The sequence below is a fragment of the Pelophylax lessonae genome, assembly GCF_965119305.1.
Source record: "Pelophylax lessonae genome assembly, chromosome: 3".
NCBI lineage: Eukaryota > Metazoa > Chordata > Amphibia > Anura > Ranidae > Pelophylax > Pelophylax lessonae.
Window position 1 is genome coordinate 292,090,491 of NC_138770.1, and position 19,608 is coordinate 292,110,098.

Genomic DNA, 19,608 nt, shown 5'->3' on the forward strand with positions numbered 1-19,608 from the left:
TGAATTTGGTTGCATGTGGGGATCGGTTAATAACCACTACACATTTTAAAAAACCTGACCGTCATGGTTTCATACCTATGGACAGTTGCCATCATGAGGCCTGGTTGAGGGCAGTCCCCAAGGGATAGTTCCTGCATTTACGCCAAAACTGTACCAACCTTGGGGATTTTTTGTCACAGGCCTCTAATTTAAAATCCAGGTTCCTTGACAAAGGTTATAATCATGACAATTTAGACAAGGCCATTAGGGAGGTGGTTAGTATTGAGAGATCAACTCTACTGGTACCTAGTATGAGGAGAAGTCAGAATTCTGATTCTTTAAAAAATTCATTTGTCACCTCATTTTCAACACAGCATTATGTTATTAAAAACATCATTAAAAAACATTGGCCGGTCATTAAAAACGACCCTGTTTTAGGCCCACTATTGCCAAATCAACCTAGTGTTATTTTTAGAGGTGCAGCATCTTTCCAACACAAAAATTTTTATCGATGGACCCTCCAGACCTGTCTTCTTTCCTGAACTAAAAGGGTTTTTCCCTTGTCTCAAATGCAATATTTGCGCTCTAAATTTTATTCAAGGGCAGACGAATTGAAAAATTTCGGTCAGAAAAGACGGGTAAGGAATATACAATCAATTCTTTCATCACGTATTCCACCAAAAACGTTGTGTATATGCTTCAGTGTAAGTGCGGCAAACAATACATAGGCCGCACTATGAGAACTATGCAAATACGTTTCGGTGAACACGTGGGAGATATTAAAAAAGGTTTCCCAGTCCATAGTGTCTCTAAGCACTTCGACCTCTGCCATCAGAAAAACCCTCAAGGTACTTTTTTTGTCGCTATAGACAAATTTGTACCCCACTGGAGGGGTTCGAATATAAAGAGGGAGATCTCCCGCATCAAAAACACGGTGGATTTATTGTTTAAAAACATATGTCCCTTACGGTTTAAATGTGGAGTGGGACATTAACTGCTTCATTAACAATTGTTGATATGTTCCCTTGCTAGTATTTATTGATATTTTTTGTTTTATCTTTTATAATGTAATTTTAGTATTACATGAGAGATCAGGAGGTGCTCCATTATATACATAGAGCATTATATTATGCTTTTTTCTAATAATTTCCTTTTTCGCCACTAGGTGGAGCCTTCCATTTATTTACCCATATTATTTTTAAATAAAAAAAATTCATGGTTACAGCACTTTTTTATGATATTTTATTTTGATCCATTTGCAGGATTGGATGTTTGCTATATGTACTCATTATTCCATTATTTATGAGTATCGGATATAACTTTTTTCACAGGTGTTTTTTGATCATCTCCAAAGGTGTGACATCACATCCCCCCTTTCTGCTCGTTGTCTATGTTGGAGCACTTCCGCCCTCACGGGCGGTTGCCGGGAGACCGGCTTCAGCCTCTTAATCCAAAGGGGGATATAAGGGCGTGTTAGTCGCGTCTGGAGCCACGCCCCGGAAGACGTCAATCTATGACGAAACTAGTCGGGTGGTTCCAGACGTGACGTTGCCACGACGTCTGCCCAAAACTATCCATGAAAGCAACAAAGGAGTGGCTTAAGAAGCACACTAAGGTCATGGAGTGGCTTAGTCAGTCTCCAGACCTTAATCCTATAGAAAATGTATGGAGGGCGCTGAAACTCCAAGTTGCCAAGAGACAGCCAAGAAACTTTAACCACTTTACCACCGGAGGATTTTGCTGTCTTACATCCAGGCCACTTTTTGCGAATCGGCACTGTGCGACTTTAACTGAAAATTGCGCAGTCGTGCGACGCTGTAACCAAACGGAATTTACGTCCTTTTTTTCCCATAAACAGAGCTTTCTTTTGGTGGTATTTGATCACCTGTGCGATTTTTACTTTTTGCACTATAAACAAAAAAAGAGCGTTTATTTTGAAAAAATAACAATATTTTTAACATTTTTTTTATATGAAATTCCCCCCCCCCCCAAAAAATGTAAAAATCTATTTTTTTTTAATTTTTGGCCAATTTGTTTTCTGCTACCTATGTTTGGTAAAAAAATTCACAATAAGCGTATTTTGATTGGTTTGCGCAAAAGTTATTGCGTTTACTAACTAAGGGAAAGATTTTTGTCATTTTTGGTGTTTTTTTTTTAACGAGTAATGGCGGCGATCTGCGATTTTTTTGCGGGACTGCGACATTGCGGCGGACAGATCGGACCCTTGACTGACATTTTTGACACTTTTGGGGGTACCAGTGACATTACTGCAGTAATCAGTGCTATATATATGCACTGTTACTGTAAAAATGACACTGGCAGGGAAGGGGTTATTTTAGTGGAGAGTGAGGGGTTAATGTATGCCTGGTTCTTACTGACATGTGTGGGGGGAGGTGACTGAGTGAGTCAGGGACAGATCGGATGTTCAGCTATGCTGAACACTGCGATCTGTCACTCCCTGTCACTTAGGAGATCCGCCCGCTCTGTTTACACAGGCGGGCGGATCTCCAAACTAGATTCCCCGACGATCGGGGAAGAGCAGCGGCGATCACCGCCACTCCTCCCCTGGCCCGACTCCCGCTGGGCCTGAAAACAGCGGCGCGCCTCCGCCTACAGGGGGAGGAGTCCAGCGACGTAGTACTACGTCGCTGGACGATAACGAACCACTTTGCCGCAGTACGCTCAATGTGAGCGGTCGGCAAGTGGTTAAGGATGTAGAGACGATCTGTAAAGAAGAGTGGACAAAAATCCTTCCTGAGATGTGTGCAAACCTTGTCACCAACTGCAAGAAACATCTTACCCCTGTGCTTGCTAACAAGGGTTTCTCCACCAAGTGCTAAGTCATGTTTTTCTTGGGGATCAAATACTTATTTCATTCACTGAACTGCAACTTAATTTATAGCATTTGCTTTATGTGTTTTTTCTAGGTTTTCGGTTGATATTCTGTCTCTATCATTTAAAATACACCTATGATAAAAAATTATAGACCCTAAATTTCTTTGTAAGTGGGCAAACTTACAAAATCTACAGGGGATCAAATCATTATTTTGCCCACAGTATATTAGAGGGCCTTGGGGTTTGGAGTTTAGAGACTGCAGAAACCTCTTTACAAACATAACGAGAACCTTTTTTTTTGTTTTATTTTTAGACTTCAGTAAAGCACATTGTAACCACTACCACTGACAGCATTTGCAAATTTCATGTTGGTGTCTGGAAATATCATTATGCTATGAGTGGAAAAACATATGATATTATGAAGCAACATTTCCCTAGTTTGGTACCAGATGTAAGTATTTAAGGATAAACAAACCTTATGAGTGAATCAATGAGTGGAATTCAAGCCAATGTGGATATTGATTGGGTGTTATTGGTCAAGTTTTAAAAGCATCTTATGGAGATAGAAGTAGCTGTAGCTTTAGACAAACACAAACAATATAATGTTTGGAAACAATGCAACCACTGTAGGAGCGTTCTTGTATTACACTCTATCAGTAGTCAGTCTTTAGTCAGTCAGTAGTAATCAGAAGTCAATCTTTTTGACATAAAAATGTGTCTTGAGGATGTGCGTCATGCCAACCCAACTGTCCACCAATCTAACAAAAATCGAAACCCTGGTACACACGGGCTGAATATCAACCGATATCGGCTGGTTCAACAGAAAGCCAATATTCGGCCTGTGTGTACAGCAACCTATCCACCAGAAGCCAACCAAATGTCTGGCTTCTGTCGAATGCAGGGCTGGTGCCACCTATAGGCAAGGTAGGTGCTGGCCTAGAGCGCACACCAGTCAGAAACTATGGGGGTAGGCAGACGCCCACCCATTCCGCCACTGTGGGATGGGCCGTGGCCACCACCCACTGGCACACCGCTGGGGAGACTGAGCACTGTCACTGTCTATCGTCTCCACAGGAAAGCCATGTAACCTGTAGGGTCAAAGTCAACTGACCACCAATAGAGGTAAGGGGGAGGAGCTCTGCCCATGTCATCAGAACCAGCACTGGAGGCACGGGAAGAGAGGAGGAATCCATCGACCGACATAGTGAGTAATTGCCCGTTACCCCCCACCACAGGTCTCATCCCTATTCCCCCCTGCCATAGAGGTTATGGGCAGAAGGGGAATAGGTATGAGACCTATCCCATCCCTGCTGATGTTCATTTCGTTCCATCCCTGCTGCCACCCATCCCATCCCATCCCTGCTGCCACCCGTCCCATCCCTGCTGCCACTCATCCCATCCCATCCCTGCTGCCACCCATCCTGTCCCATCCCTGCTCAAGATGAGGAAAGATTAGAGGAATTTAATTTATTCTCACTTGAGAAGAGGAGATTGAGGGGGGATATGATCAACATGTAAAAATACATAAGAAGTCCATATACTGAACTTGGTGTTGAGTTGTTCACTTTAAGGTCAACACAGAGGACAAGGGGGCACTCTTTACGTCTAGAGGAAAACAGATTTAGTCTCCAAATATGGAAAGGTTTCTTCACCGTAAGAGCTGTGAAAATGTGGAACAAACTCCGTCCAGAGGTGGTTCTGGCTAGCTCACTAGATTGCTTTAAAAAAGGCCTGGATTCTTTCCTGGGTGGACTTAATATAAGTGGGTATTAATATTTATAGGTATAGGATTGTGTATATGGGATTGTATGATTGGGTTTTCATTCACTGTTTTTTTTTTTTAATTGGTTGAGCCAGATGGTCTGTTTTCAACCTGAATAACTATGTAACTATATGCTGCCACTTATCCCATCCCTGCTGCCACTCATTCCATCCCATCCCTGCTGCCACTTATCCCATCCCTGCTGACACTCATCACATCCTATCCCTGCTGCCAGCCACCCCATCCCATCTCTCCTGCCACCCACCCCATCCTATCCCTGCTGCCACCCACCCCATCCTATCCCTGCTGCCACCCACCCCATCCCCACTGCCACTCATCCCATTCCTGCTGCCACTCATCCCATCCCATCCCTGCTGCCACTCATCCAATCCAATCCCTCTTCCCCTTATCCCATCCCATCCCTGCTTCCACACATCCCATCCCATCCCTGCTGCCACCCATCCCATCTCTGCTGCCACTCATCCCTTCCCATCCCATCCTTTCTGCCATCCATCCCTTTCCATCCCTGCTGCCACCCATTCCATCCCACCACAGCTGCCACTCATCCCATCCCATTCCACCACAGCTGCCACTCATCCCATCCCATCTGCCATTCATTCCATCACCGCATCACCGAAGTGCAAGGTTAGTGCCACGTTGCAATACTATGGCAGGCCCTTCGGCCAGGAATAAAAAATTCCTCTGGTCCTGACTCCTGACCATAAGGCCCAGCCCTACAGGCAGGTGTGAAAAATGTGTGTAGGAAGTGCAGTATCCTTGGTGCCATACTCATAGTGTTGCCATCCACCGTGAATTATGGCACCCTGGACTGCCACTCCAGGGGCACATACACCACAGGCTTTTCAGAATCCTGGTCCCTGGCAAGACCAGTGCAGCCCCGTCCCTATCAGAGCCAATGTGGACAAGCTCACGTTCATTAAAATGAACCAGGCATGGATCCCACAGGACTTGTCCGTACCTTGTGCAGAATAGACATGTATACTGGCCTTACCCAGCCATTGTTGTATTTTTGATCTTTCTCACTCTTTTGGGGTGTACCCTAATTTAAAAAGAAATAAAATTAAAAACTAAAACCAGTGTTGGCTACCTCGTCCTCCTCCACCGCCGCTTCCACCTACACCGCCACATCCACCGCCACCTCAACCTCCTACTCCATATGGGCCTCCTCCTCCTAGATCAAGATGATTATTTTTTATTTTTATGTTATTTTAAGTTTTTTCCCTATCCACATTTGTTTGCAGAGCACTTGCCATGCTCTTAAGAAGATTTTGCTGCCATTTGCAGCCCTCTAGCCCTTTCCATGTTTTTTTTAGAGCCATTTTAGTGCTCAAAAGTTCAGGTCATCATTGACTTCAATGGGGTTCAGGATCGGGGTAAAGTTCGGGTTAAGTTCGGGTCACGAACCAGGACTTTTTTTTCAAGTTCGGCTGACCCCGCCGAACTCGGACATCCAGGTGTTCCCTCAACTCTAGAGGGGAGGGATGGGGAAAGGAGAGAAGGGTTTTCACACAGACCATGGAAATGACGGGGGGAGTGAGGGAGATACAGATGCTGCAGAAAGAGCAGGATGATAGAAAGTCAGTTTACTGACAGGAACACAGGTCAACCAGGTATTATAGTATATGCAAAAAGATAAATAACATTGCAAAAAATTACTAGATCAAAAATAATAAAGAAAGGAAGGATCAAAAGGTAGGAAGGATAAAAAACATTGCAAAACATTACTAGAAAAAAAAAGGAAGGAAGGATCGATCGAAAAAAGGAAGGATTTGTAAAGGAAGGACCAGTTGATCGATCGCAGGAATGTTAGGTTGATCGATCAATCCCAGAAACGATCAGTCAATCGATTGCAGGAAGGATCGGTTAATCAAAAAAAGGTTCAAAGTATTGGTCTTTTGAAGGAAGGATCGATCGATCACAGAAAGCATTCGATCAAAAGGAAGGATCAGTTGATTGATTGCAGGAAATATTGGTCGGTCAATCACAGGAAGGATTTAAAGTAAAGAAATGTTCCTAAAGCCAAAATGCTGAGAGGGCTATCCTTGCAGTTGAGTGCTTGTATCCCTAAAGATAAAAACAAGGAACACTAAGCCCAAAGAAACAGGAATTTCTGTCTGTACCACAGGTGGGAGATGCTGGTGTGGTGCCTCCCTGCAGGTGGATACCGGATGAGTGGAGCAGCAGGACCCAGAAGAACTGGTGTTTGTGCAGACTGCATACAGCAGGAAGCAGGTTGCAGCAGGTAAGTATTGCAAGCTGGAGCAACGGGTAAGTATTGCAGGTAGGTACAGCAGAAGGGCACCTCAGGTGGATCACAGCAGACAGGACAAGACAGGCGGTGTAGTCAGGGTTTGTAATTAAGGTCAGAGAGCCGAAAGGTTTAGTAGGCAGAAGATCAGACATGTGGTCAGGCAAGCCGGGTCATACACAGGAAAGGAGACAGGAGCAGATCCATGGACAAACTGAAGTCAAAACCAGGAGAAGGAAAAGAGGTATCCAAGAGCAAACCGGGTTGGTAACGGGTATTCAGAAGCAATAGCACTCAGGGCAACAGGAAGCTGAAGACCAGTCAGCCGTGTCTGTGAGCATCAGGCATTCATTTAAAGGCCAGAGAGCGCCAGAATCTAGCATAGATGATGTGACCTGGCGCGCACAAGCATGCGCCATGGAGCACGTGTGTTTTTCCGTTCTTCCCACTACGTGTGCGTGCATTTTTGTGCAAATGGGTGCGGCCATATTGGGTATTGGCTAATTTTCCAGGTCTTTGGTCAAGTCATCTCTGGCTTGTTCTCTGACAGAAGGATAGTTCAAAGGAAGGATCAGCCTATCGATCGCAGGAAGGATCAGTCGGTTGCAGGAAGGATTGGTTGGTCGATTATTCATCCCTTGTGAAAGCAATAAAGGTGATAAAAACACATATACTGTGTAAAAAAAAGTTTTAAAAAAAATAAAAAATAAAAATAATGAAAGAAAATGAAAGTACCCCCTCCCCAGGTGTTTACGTGTAAATGTGAATGCATTGTAAGTCATGCACGCATGTGTAAACAATGATCGCACCACACATGTGGGGTATCGCTGCGAACATCACAGTGAGAACAATAATTCTAGCTCCAGACCTATTGTGTAACTCTAAACCTATTGTGTAACTCTAAACTGGTAACTAGGGATGATCAAAGTTTTCAAAAGTTCGGTTCGGCCAGAACATCCGAACTTCCCGATTTCAGAACTCCATTGAAATCAATGGGACCCGAACTTCGGTAATCAAAAAACACCATTTTGAAGCCCTAAAACCCAATAAATGCCCCTAAAAAGTGCCTAGGGTTCTGGGTCATGCCCCAGGGACTATTAATCACACAAAAAAAAGTTCTTAAAAATTTTCATTTTTGATAGAGAGCCAATTATTGAAAAAATTAAAAAAAAGAAAATTAAAAAAAAAAAAAAATTAAAAAAAAAAATTAAAAAAAACATTTCTTTGGATTTAGTATCTGGGGGGGTCTAAAAAGTGTACCTGTGAAGTTTCAGCTCTGTAGCATGTCCAGAACCATAGAAAAAAGATTGTTTGTATTAGGTCACTTATAAAACAGGATAGTGGCTTCTCTCTTTTCACACCTTGCGGGTTTAGTAGCAAGCGTTTTTTTGGGCATTTTTTGGGGTCTTTTGAGGCAGGCAAAACATCTGAACTTGTGTATATTGGTATATATACGCACATACTTATATGTATATATACACCTAGACATATATAGGTGTGATAGTAGCAGAAATACAGTGGGTACGGAAAGTATTCAGACCCCCTTAAATTTTTCACTCTTTGTTATATTGCAGCCATTTGCTAAAATCATTTAGGTTCATTCTTCTTCCTCATGAATGTACACATAGCACCCCATACTGACAGAAAAACACAGAATTGTTGACATTGTTGCAGATTTATTAAAAAAGAAAAACTGAAATATCACATGGTCCTAAGTATTCAGACCCTTTGCTCAGTATTTAGTAGAAGCCCCCTTTTGATCTAATACAGCCAGGAGTCTTTTTGGGAAAGATGCAACAAGTCTTTCACACCTGGATTTGGGGATCCTCTGCCATTCCTCCTTGCAGATCCTCTCCAGTTCTGTCAGGTTGGGTGATAAACGTTGGTGGACAGCCATTTTTAGGTCTCTCCAGAGATGCTCAATTGGGTTTAAGTCAGGGCTCTGGCTGGGCCATTCAAGAACAGTCACGGAGTTGTTGTGAAGCCACTCCTTCATTATTTTAGCTGTGTGCTTAGGGTCATTGTCTTGTTGGAAGGTAAACCTTCGGCCCAGTCTGAGGTCCAGAGCACTCTGGAGAAGGTTTTTGTCCAGGATATCCCTGTACTTGGCCCCATTCATCTTTCCCTCGATTGCAACCAGTCGTCCTGTCCCTGCAGCTGAAAAACACCCCCACAGCATGATGCTGCCACCACCATGCTTCACTGTTGGGACTGTATTGGACAGGTGATGAGCAGTGCCTGGTTTTCTCCACACATACCGCTTAGAATTAAGGCCAAAAAGTTCTATTTTGGTCTCATCAGACCAGAGAATCTTATTTCTCACCATCTTGGAGCCCTTCAGGTGTTTTATATACATATAATTATGTGTGTATATATACCCGTATACAGAAGTTCAGATGTTTTGCCTGGCTCCAAAGAACCCAAAAAAATGCCCAAAAAACGCTAGCGCCAAAAAAAAAAAAAAAAACGCCCAGGTGTGTTGTTGCAGGCATTTTTTGGGGGTTTTTTGGAGGCAGGCAAAACATCTGAACTTCTGTATACGGGTATATATACACACATACTTATATGTATATATATACACCTAGACATATATAGGTGTGATAGTAGCAGAAATATATGCTTGCGCTAATGAAATCATTTACACTAATATGGCTCCGCTCCTATAACACCTATATATGTGTAAGTGTAAAATACATATAAGTGTGTGTGTATATATACCACTATACACAAATTCAGATGTTTTGCCTGCCTCCAAAAACCCCAGAAAAATGCCTGCAACAACGACGCTAGTGTTTTTTTGGGCATTTTCTTGGGTTCTTTGGAGGCAGGCAAAACATCTGAACTTCTGTATAGGGGTATATATATATATATATATACACACACACTTATATGTATTTTACTCATACACATATATAGGTGTGATAGGAGCGTAACTATATTGGTGTTAATTATTTCATTAGCGTAAGTAGCGTTTTCTGCTCCTTTCACACCTATATATGTGCAGGTGTATATATACATACATGGGTGTGTATATATACCCCCTATACACATGTTCAGATGTCATGCCTGACTCCAAACATGTGCTCAAAAAATCCCTATAGACGCCTGCAGCCAAAAAGCAAGCTGACAGGGGAGAAGCCATATTCCTGCAGCTAATGTGACTTCAGAGAAACTATCTTTTCTCTATAGTGGTCACCCTGACATGGAAGGGTTTGGTCACCCTGCCATAGCAGTCAGTGTCAGTTCACCCTACACTACACTACAGTCACCCTGGCACTTAACACTTTCCCTACAGAAACTAAATTTTTGCATCTAACTAAAGTGTAAAAGAGCACCCTAACTACACTAGATATCCCTTTCCTCACACTAATAAATGCTAAATGACACTTTGTAGCAGAAGTCACAGAACTGCTTCCACTCTCTTCCATGTCCCTGTATAACAATACTAGGAATTTGGCGGGGGCTATCTTATATACTGGGGGGCGTATTCACTAATGATTAGCCTATGGACCCCCTAGTCACTCCAATCACATTCCTAGCATTCTCCTGCCCCCTCAATTGGCTTTTGCTAATGGTTCTGGCCCAATCATGGGCTTTTAAAGCCCATTTCCTGTCCCATTGCATTTTGGTCAGTTCTGGTTGCCGAATTCCGAACTTTTTCAGCAAAAAGTTCTAAATTCGGCCGCACCTCGAACAGCCAATGTTCGGTTCGAACCGATGGTCGACCCGAACCGTTCGATCAGCCCTACTGGTAACATGTAAAGACTTTTAAAATGTCACTAACAGTCGTACTATAATTTGATGCCATTCCACAGATGTATACAATTTTAAAACGTATAATGTTTGGTATCTATTTACTCAGCGTAATGTCATCTTTTATATTTTAACAATAACTGGGTATTATATAGCGTTTGTGTGCAAATTAAAGAGTATGTTTTCCAAAATAGTGCCTTTGAAAAACTGCTGGGCAAAAACTGTGTGACATAAAATTCTCTAGGGCCTCTGCTTAAATAAATAAATATATATATATATATATATATAGTGTTTCGGGGTTCTAAGTAATGTTATAGCAAAGAAATACTGGTTTTTACATATAGGAGAGAAATGTTCCTGGGGGAACTGGTTAACAAAGAGGAGGGGAGGAGTGGAGGAGCAGGGGAAAAGCATTGCTCTATCTCGGCAGGAGGAGAGGGGAGGGGCAGGGAGGAGATTGGCTCTCACACAGACTACGAAAGAGACAGGGAGAGAGGGAGAGGGAGATGCAGAGATGCTGAGATGCTGAGGAGATAGCTGGTTGACGGAGGCAATAAACTGACCACTCTATCAGAGATCAGTAGTCATAATAAATGTGGTCAGTTTACAGAAGGGAAGACAGGGACGGGCAAGATCAGCCAGACATTGTACAACATGGAAAGGGACAATTGACATGGCAAAAGCACTGAGCTATATATCTCATGCCTTAGCATATTTTTTTTTTTTTTTTTTTTTTTAGGGTTACAACCCCTTTAAAGCTTAACTGTTTGTTATCAATGAAATGTAAGTAAAATGTATGTATACTGTTTTTTTTCTAGATTCTACTTAATGCTACCATTTTTGGTAGAATGACACCTAAGCAAAAAACAACCATTATTGAAGATTTACAAAAGATTGAGTAAGTTAATATATCCTAACAACAATTCTCCTTTATTCATACAGCGGTTTTTGAAATGTCCCAAAACAGCCCAGTATAACAATCATAAAAAATTCTATGCTATATGTGTTCACAAAAAAAAAAAAATTAAATAATAATGTCAGTGGTGATGTTATACTCTGATCTATTGTGTCTGTTGCTTTTCACGTTTCTGAATTGACTTGAGACCAGGCGGAGCTCTTTTGGTGTATATTGAGACAGAATTCACTAGAAGCAACATAGATAACTATAACATGATGAGGTTGGAGGATAGTTACAGTATATTTCAATCCATTTGTTTCATATCTTTACAGTATAACTAAAGGTATTTTCTTTTATTTGGATGAGTGGTGTGGATTAGATCCTTTGTCAGGGTTTTATTGCTGTCCGTGTCCGAGTTGAGGAGACTCACTCTGTCTAACTGTTCTGATTACTCATGTTACTGGGAATTAAAGTTAGGGTAAATTCAATATTTTGAGTGGCTACCAGAGCAATAATTAGAGGGGAAATCATACAGATTTCTCCCACCTTGAAAATAAATCGTTTCACTTCCTGTTCTATCTACAGGACAGGCAATGAAATCTCAGTATTGAGAAATCGATGACAAAGAAAAAAGAATCTGACAGCATTTTTAAAGCTAGCCATAGCCATCTTTCGATTTGGAAGCACAGTACTAGAGTAAGAAGGCATAAGATGTAGTTGATACATTGCAGCCCCCCGCTAGTGATATCGGCATACCCTAAGTCTGATTTCATGGAACCTGCAGCAGAGGCCAGATTGAAGTGATGGACATTGGTCATCTATAGGTGGAGCTGGAATCGTCAGCGGGGTTGCTGTGACAGATTCTGTGGATTCTAAAGAGAAGGGGAGGCAGTGTCTTTGCAGAGACAAGCGCATACTGATTGCCATCTGGTAAGAGGCTAACCCAGCTGTTTTGCACGAGGTGATTGCTTGTTCACTAAGGAGATCGGATTTTGTTCAGCATATGAGTTTATTATTTGCACCTTACCTTTTTCCGTTCGGTAAGGAGGAATTTCACTTGGTGGTGGATACACTTTGGATGTGGAATTGATTTAAGTTTTTCACCTACCTGTCATCACCCATTTATGGACACTTATGAACTTTTGTGTTTTTGCACATACTGAATACTCACGAATATCTTTGTATATTTAAGTTTGGTTATAAGTTATAATTTTGTTCATATATTTATTGTTGTTTAGCGCACCCCAACACACCATAATTATTTTATATATTTACCAAGCACTGAATACCGGGAGCAGCTTCAACACACTATCAGCGCACCCATCCCCCCTTAACATATAGATGGATCAAACCTTGGCAGGTTCAGCAGGGATCGGCTGAGATTCAATCTACTGTATCCTTGGGCAGGCTGGTTGTACTGAAGTCGATCCATCAGATAATTTGCATGTGATTACTGCTGATAACTATAGCTGCTAGCAGTAATGACTGTGTTCTGCCAGCAGGGAAGGCTACCTATCGGCAGAATGAAATAGTGCTACACAAGGTATTCCCCCATCAACACTGCCTGAGTTGATGGGGTGATAGAACAAAATGAAAAAAAGGGGAAATGGAAAAAAATTGGCTTTAGATATATACTTTATCAGTGCCAGCAAAGATCATGTGTCAGAGAAGAGACATTTTTTACCTCTCTTTCTGAAAATGTTATTTGCCTTGTTGTCCTGCTGACCTAATTGCTTTAATACTTAGATTAGGATTAGGATGTCTAATTCTATCCAATATGTCCCCATCCTCTATTCAGAAACACTGTATTACAGCTGTAGAAGAAAAAAGCCTGTTGAGAAAAGTTAGAAAGTATACTTAAGGCTAAGCTCAAACAGGCAGCTAAGATGGTAAAAACAAGCAGCTGATGCCTACCTACAAAGTTAAACAATAGCTGCTCAGGCCTGTCCTCATTGCCATCATGGTGTGGAAATGGTGTGGAATTTTAACTCTGCAAGTTGCATTCGGCAGACATTACACCTGCAAAACACACCCAATAAAATGATTAGGACTGTGACACATTGGTGTGCATGCCAGGTGATTATGGGGTGATATGCCATGTGGTTGCAGCATAGTAAAGCAGAAGGCAGCTGTATCAACGTCTGACACCTGCAAACTGAAACTTATCCATGGTGGATCACTTTTTGGAGGGGTGGTGAAGTTTGCTAGCCATGTAAAATAGGCCATAAGCCATAACTTACATCTTGCTTCTGCCTCTGACATCTAGGAAGGGGTGATGTCAAAATCCTTCTGAGGAGATCCTGATGATGAGAAGATTCCTCTGTACTCTGCAGTAGGATCTTCTCGTGAGATTTGGGATACTCATCACTCCGAGGATTTCCCTGGAAGGATGGTTAGGTTACCTTCTTCTGTGTGGAAGTGGGTGCAGGGTAAGCATATTTTTGAACTTTTCTCCACAATTTTGTCTACAGCTATGGGCCAGTATGGACTTTGCACTTTGGTGCAAGATGTGTTTTATTACAAGTATACATTCATACAATTTTCCATTTCAGTGACTCTAGAAGTACTGAAAATAGAGGATTAATATGACTGGAGATGTTTAACATGTCCATAAAGTTTTTAATTGTGACTAGTCTGGGGCCCGGACATACAAGAGAGTACTTTAAAATGCACAGGGCTTTTGTTCTCAGAGAATAGATGCATGTACTCACCCCTTTCAAATCAGCCCTGGTCCCCCCCCCCCCCCCATCCACTTCTAAGCACCATCCCTCCATTCTACCCTTTTTTTCGGTGCTAGGTAGTTTGATTGGAATTTGCAAATGAAAGGCAGTAAAATAGAACCCTTGCAGCCAGCAACAATAGACCCCCCAGCAAAAATAGATCCCTCTCAGCAACAATAGACCTCTTCAGCAACAATAGATGTTCATAGTAACATTAGATCCCCCCAGCAACTATAGCTCCCCCTGGAACAATACACTCCCCCATAAACAATAGCCCCTGCCCCCAAGCTACAATAAATCCACCCCAGGAACAATAGATCCCTCAGTAGCCAGCAACACTAGACCCCTCCGTTAACAGTAGATCTCTCCCATCAACAATTGAACCCCAGCAAATATAGATCCCCTCACGAGCAGTAATAGATACCTCTAGTGACAATAGAATCCCCAGCAGACAGCATGAATAGATCTTCCAGCATACCCCAGCACTCCTTGTCATTATATACATTTAGTGCTGAAGGTGCTTGACCTGCGTTCCCACTGAAAAAAGTCTTAACAATGCATAGGATAAAGGTAAATCAAAGTCTAATACATTAGGGGAAATGATACAGAACCTTATCCTTTTCAAATGTTATAGACACGTGTGCTGTACATTACACGTTTCGTTATCAACAGCAGGGCAAAAAATTATTAAACTGAATAATGTTGCTGGTTTCAGACTCACACTTTGTTGCATTAATTAATAAGTATGCTCTGATGTGTTCAGAAAAAAAATTCAGTAGAAATATACCATGTGAATAGTTGTTTCTTACTATATATTAACTACTCATTTTTTTATTGTAGTTATTACGTTGGTATGTGTGGAGATGGAGCAAATGACTGTGGGGTAAGTGATTTTTATGTTTAATTTTGTATAGGTGGCATCATTTTGTAGTTTTTAAACTTCAGTTCTTTATAATACTGTTAAATTTCAATAATTCAGTGTTCAAAATAATTGATATAATTTTACCAACAATTACACAGTTGCTCTGTTTTCTTTCAACAAAAGAGATTCACCAGCCTTATGTCCTATATTGCCCCAAGTGCCTCCTCAAACATTATAAAACAAAATGGTGTTTCCGCCACAGATCTGCACACCAATCTTCAGTATGACTTAATTTTGGAACCAAATTCTGATTCCATACAAATACAATTGGAAAGGGTCTATAAAAAGGAATTTAGGGAGTATATTTATTCCAAAAAGATTGAAAAATAAAAAACAGAGGTATAAAGAGATGCTCACCCTTTGTATAGCATTTGGATTGGGTTTGTTTCTAGGTGGATACTGGGCTATTTATTGACTACCTGGATTCAAAATCTCTCTACACCAGATGTCATATTGTATAAATATACACCTTGGAGCTTAGAAAAGGTAAGAATGTTTTGTATTTCATGGTTGGATTTGTGCGACAAATACTGATGCTATTGCACAGGATCTGCCATTACAGGAACAATCTATATGAGAGGCTGTAGTCCTCTTGCTGTGCATGATTAACTTGCCATAGCACAAAAGTGAGTACACCCCTAAGTGAAAATGTACAAAGTGGGCCCACGGTGTCAATATTTTCTGTGGTCACCATTATTTTCCAGCACTGCCTTAACCCTCTTGGGCATGGAGTTCACCAGAGCTTCACAGGTTGCCACTGGAGTCCTCTTCCACTCCTCCATGACAACATCTCGGGGCTGGTGGATGTTAGAGACCTTGTGCTCCTCCACCTTCGGTTTGAGGATGCCCCACAGATGCTCAATAGGATTTAGGTCTGGAGAAATGCTTGGCCAGTCCATCATCTTTACCCTCAGCTTCTTTAGCAAGGCAGTGGTTGTCTTGGAGGTGTGTTTGGGGAGGTTATCATATTGGAATACTGCCCTGCTGCATTATTTTTTTTATAAGTGATTTTATAGCGACACATTTACAGCTATTTGAGAATCTACAAACTTTTCTATATAGCTATTGAAAGTTATCCTAATTACTGTTAGGGGAGGTCTACTGAGGTGTCACCTGAATGTACAAGAGTGTTACATTTGCAGTTGTATGAGAATCTTGAAGGAGTTTTCTTTTGACGTTATATGGATTGGAACATTATTTTACAGACAACTCCTTATGATATGCAGCCTGCTTGGAATACTGTATTTAAACAAGGAACGAGTGATTGTTCAGATGATTATTATTCTTATTATCATTATGTGTGTTCCTTCAAATGTGTCAGAGACACAATATCATTTTTCTTTCCTGATGGCACAGATTATATTATACAGTATGTAGCTCAGATGCAGCCCATTAACAAAGCTCCACTGATGCTTTATTCAGATGTGCAGACATGCACATAAACTTTAACCACTTAAGCCCCGGAAGATTTTACCCCCTTCCTGACCAGGGCCTATTTTGCGATTCGGCACTGCGTGACTTTAACGGACAATTGTGCGGTCGTGTGACGCTGTACCTAAACAAATTTGACGTCCTTTTTTTCCCACAAACAGAGCTTTCTTTTGGTGATATTTGATCACCTGTGTGATTTTTTGGATCATGCGCTATAAACAAAAAAAGAGCGTAAATTTTGCAAAAATAACAATATTTTTCACATTTTTTATATGAAATTCCCCAAGAAAAATTGTAAAAATCTAAATTTTTTATCATTTTCAGCCAATTTGTTTTATGCTACATATGCTACATATGTTTGGTAAAAATTTTTTACAAAATGCGTATTTTGATTGGTTTGCGCAAAAGTTATCGCGTTTACTAACAAAGGGAAAGATTTTTGTCATTTTTGTTGGGTTTTTTTAACGTGTAATGCGATCTGCGATTTTTTTTTGCAGTACTGCGACATTGCGGCGGACAGATCGGACCCTTGACTGACATTTTTGACACTTTTGGGGTTACCAGTGACATTACTACAGTAATCAGTGCTATACCTATGCACGGTTACTGTAAAATTACACTGGCAGTGAAGGGGTTAACTTTTTTTGAGAGGGAGGGGTTATGTGTGTCCCTAGGGGCGTGATTCTAACTGTGATTGGCTGTGGCTTGAGGTGTAGGAACAGTAATCAACGGTCCTACATAGTAGAACCGTATGATCACTATTCCTACACAGGGGAGAATGACAGGCACCTTGTTTACATTAGCCACCTGCCTTTCTCCCTCTCCACTGATGATTGCGAGTGACCGGAGGACGATCGGGTCCGTCGGTCACACGCGCGGGGGGGTCCGTGACCGCACGGGAGCAGGAGCGCGCCTCCGGCGGTGCGCGCTCGCTCCTGAGACCCTCACAGGCTAGCGACGTAGTACTACGTCGCTTTGCCTGTGAGTGGCTGACCGCTGCAGTAAATAGTCGTGCTGCGGTCGGCAAGTGGTTAATGGCATAGTCCGTAGGGTTCAATATTGAGTTAGCCCATCCTTTGCAGCTATAACAGCTTTAACTCTTCTGGGAAGGCTGTTCACAAGGTTTAGGAGTGTGTCTATGGGAATGTTTGACCATTCTTCCAGAAGCACATTTGTGAGATCAGGCACTGATGTTGGACGAGAAGGCCTGATTTGGCCAAGTGCGCAAAGCAAGGTCCATAAAGACATGGATGAGCGAGTTTGGGGTGGAGGAACTTGACTGGCCTGTGCAGATTCCTGACCTCAGCCCGATAGATCACATTTGGGATGAATGAAAGTGGAGACTGTGAGCCAGGCCTTCTTGTTCAATATCAGTGCCTGACCTCACAAATGTGCTTCTGGAAGAATGGTCAAACATTCCCATAGACACACTCCTAAACCTTGTGGACAGCCTTACAAGAAGAGTTGAAACTGTTAAGCCTGCAAAGGGTGAGCCAACTCAATATTGAACCCTACAGACTAAGACTGGGATGCCATTAAAATTCATGTGCATGTAAAGGCAGGCGTCCCAATACTTTTGACATTATAGTGTTTGTTCGGGTCACAATCAGAATCAGAAATCTGTTTAGATATTAATGTTGCATGATTTTGTGTATCCAAATTATGAACTTGTTTTTGCTTGTGAACTGTTTTAATATTTAGGCACATCTTTAGTTCTTATCTTTTTTTTTTAATATCAATACGCTAACATTTTTACCATTGACCTTAGTAAAGGACATCTTAGAACTTGAAACTTTCTACTGTACAAAGGCAATAAAGAATGTATTATATAAAGATGTGTTTTAATATATCCAGACAAATAATAACCCATTATGTTTTACACAAATATGTTTATTTAAAATGATCTACTTTAAATGTGGCAATCTAATATTCCAGACATTTTAAAATAAATGCACACTACTTTGTTTTAAGTTAGGTAAAACATTTTTTTCTTCTTTTTTTCAGGCTTTAAAGATGGCTCATGCTGGAATCTCTTTGTCAAGTCTAGAAGCATCAGTAGCCTCTCCTTTTACATCAAAATCCCCGAATATTGAATGTGTACCAAAGCTGCTAAAGTAAGCCGCTTATCACTAACATTTTTTTAAGTTTTCTACATGAAACAAATTCTGGCATTTCCTTAAATTATAAACTACGGTCATATCATTGCTCTTCTTCAAATATTCAAAAAATAAATGTAAAAATAAATGTAAAATAAATGTAAAATTGAACTCTGGGAAAACAGCTAAATACACAGCTGAAAAGGTATATGGGAACTGTTTTACCTGGTAAAGAAATGTATTTCTATCACAGCCCTGTTGAGTGCCTTTCACACTGGCTTTCTGATCAGGTCCGCCTGTCAGATTTTCAGATGCTCCATGCATCTCTATGGAGCAGCGGATGTCAGCGGAGACATTTCTGCTGACACCCGCTGCTATCCGATCCAATCCTGTCCATGAAATCCAGATGGATGGAAACCCAATTTTCCATCCATCTGGAAGATCGGATCGGATGAAAACAGACAGGCGGTCTGTTTTCATTCAATCTCCCATAGAGGAGTGCGGGGATCTGACAGGTCAGTCTCTGCACACAGAGCGGAGATTGACCTGTCATCCACCTGCTCAGCAGGGATCGATCCCCGCTGAAAAAAAACAGAGTCCGCCGGGCGGAAAGCCTGTGTAAAAGGACCCTAGACAGCTTGGGGTCCTGAGTTTTCTCTGCTGGAGTTAATTAACACCAGTAGGTCACCTCCTTTCCACAGCCTGTGAATAGAAAATGAAGCAGCAGCCACAACTTGATGAGGTCATCACTCTACTCTCTTCTCCTATCAACATGTTCCTCACTGTCATATGCAAAATCAAAATGACTGACTAGCGCCAAGTACTGCTAGAATCCCCCATCTTAGTGCCTTTGTACAGGAGATTACAAAAGTAGCAGAATACATTTGATTATTTTATGTACGTACATAATTGTATTGATTTTTTTTTTATATCTACTTGGATT

The 19,608-nt window shown here is 41.5% G+C and overlaps 1 protein-coding gene across 1 annotated transcript in view; it reads left to right on the forward strand.

The window, feature by feature from the left end:
* Positions 1 to 19,608, forward strand: part of LOC309551116 (putative cation-transporting ATPase 13A5) — a 203,245-nt gene that overhangs the window by 127,436 nt on the left and 56,201 nt on the right. The window contains exons 20-23 of the mRNA XM_082251562.1: positions 3,128 to 3,265; positions 11,417 to 11,496; positions 15,057 to 15,099; positions 18,574 to 18,683. Of these exons, the coding sequence (XP_082107688.1) occupies positions 3,128 to 3,265; positions 11,417 to 11,496; positions 15,057 to 15,099; positions 18,574 to 18,683 (371 nt within the window). The remainder of the gene's footprint in view (positions 1 to 3,127; positions 3,266 to 11,416; positions 11,497 to 15,056; positions 15,100 to 18,573; positions 18,684 to 19,608) is intronic.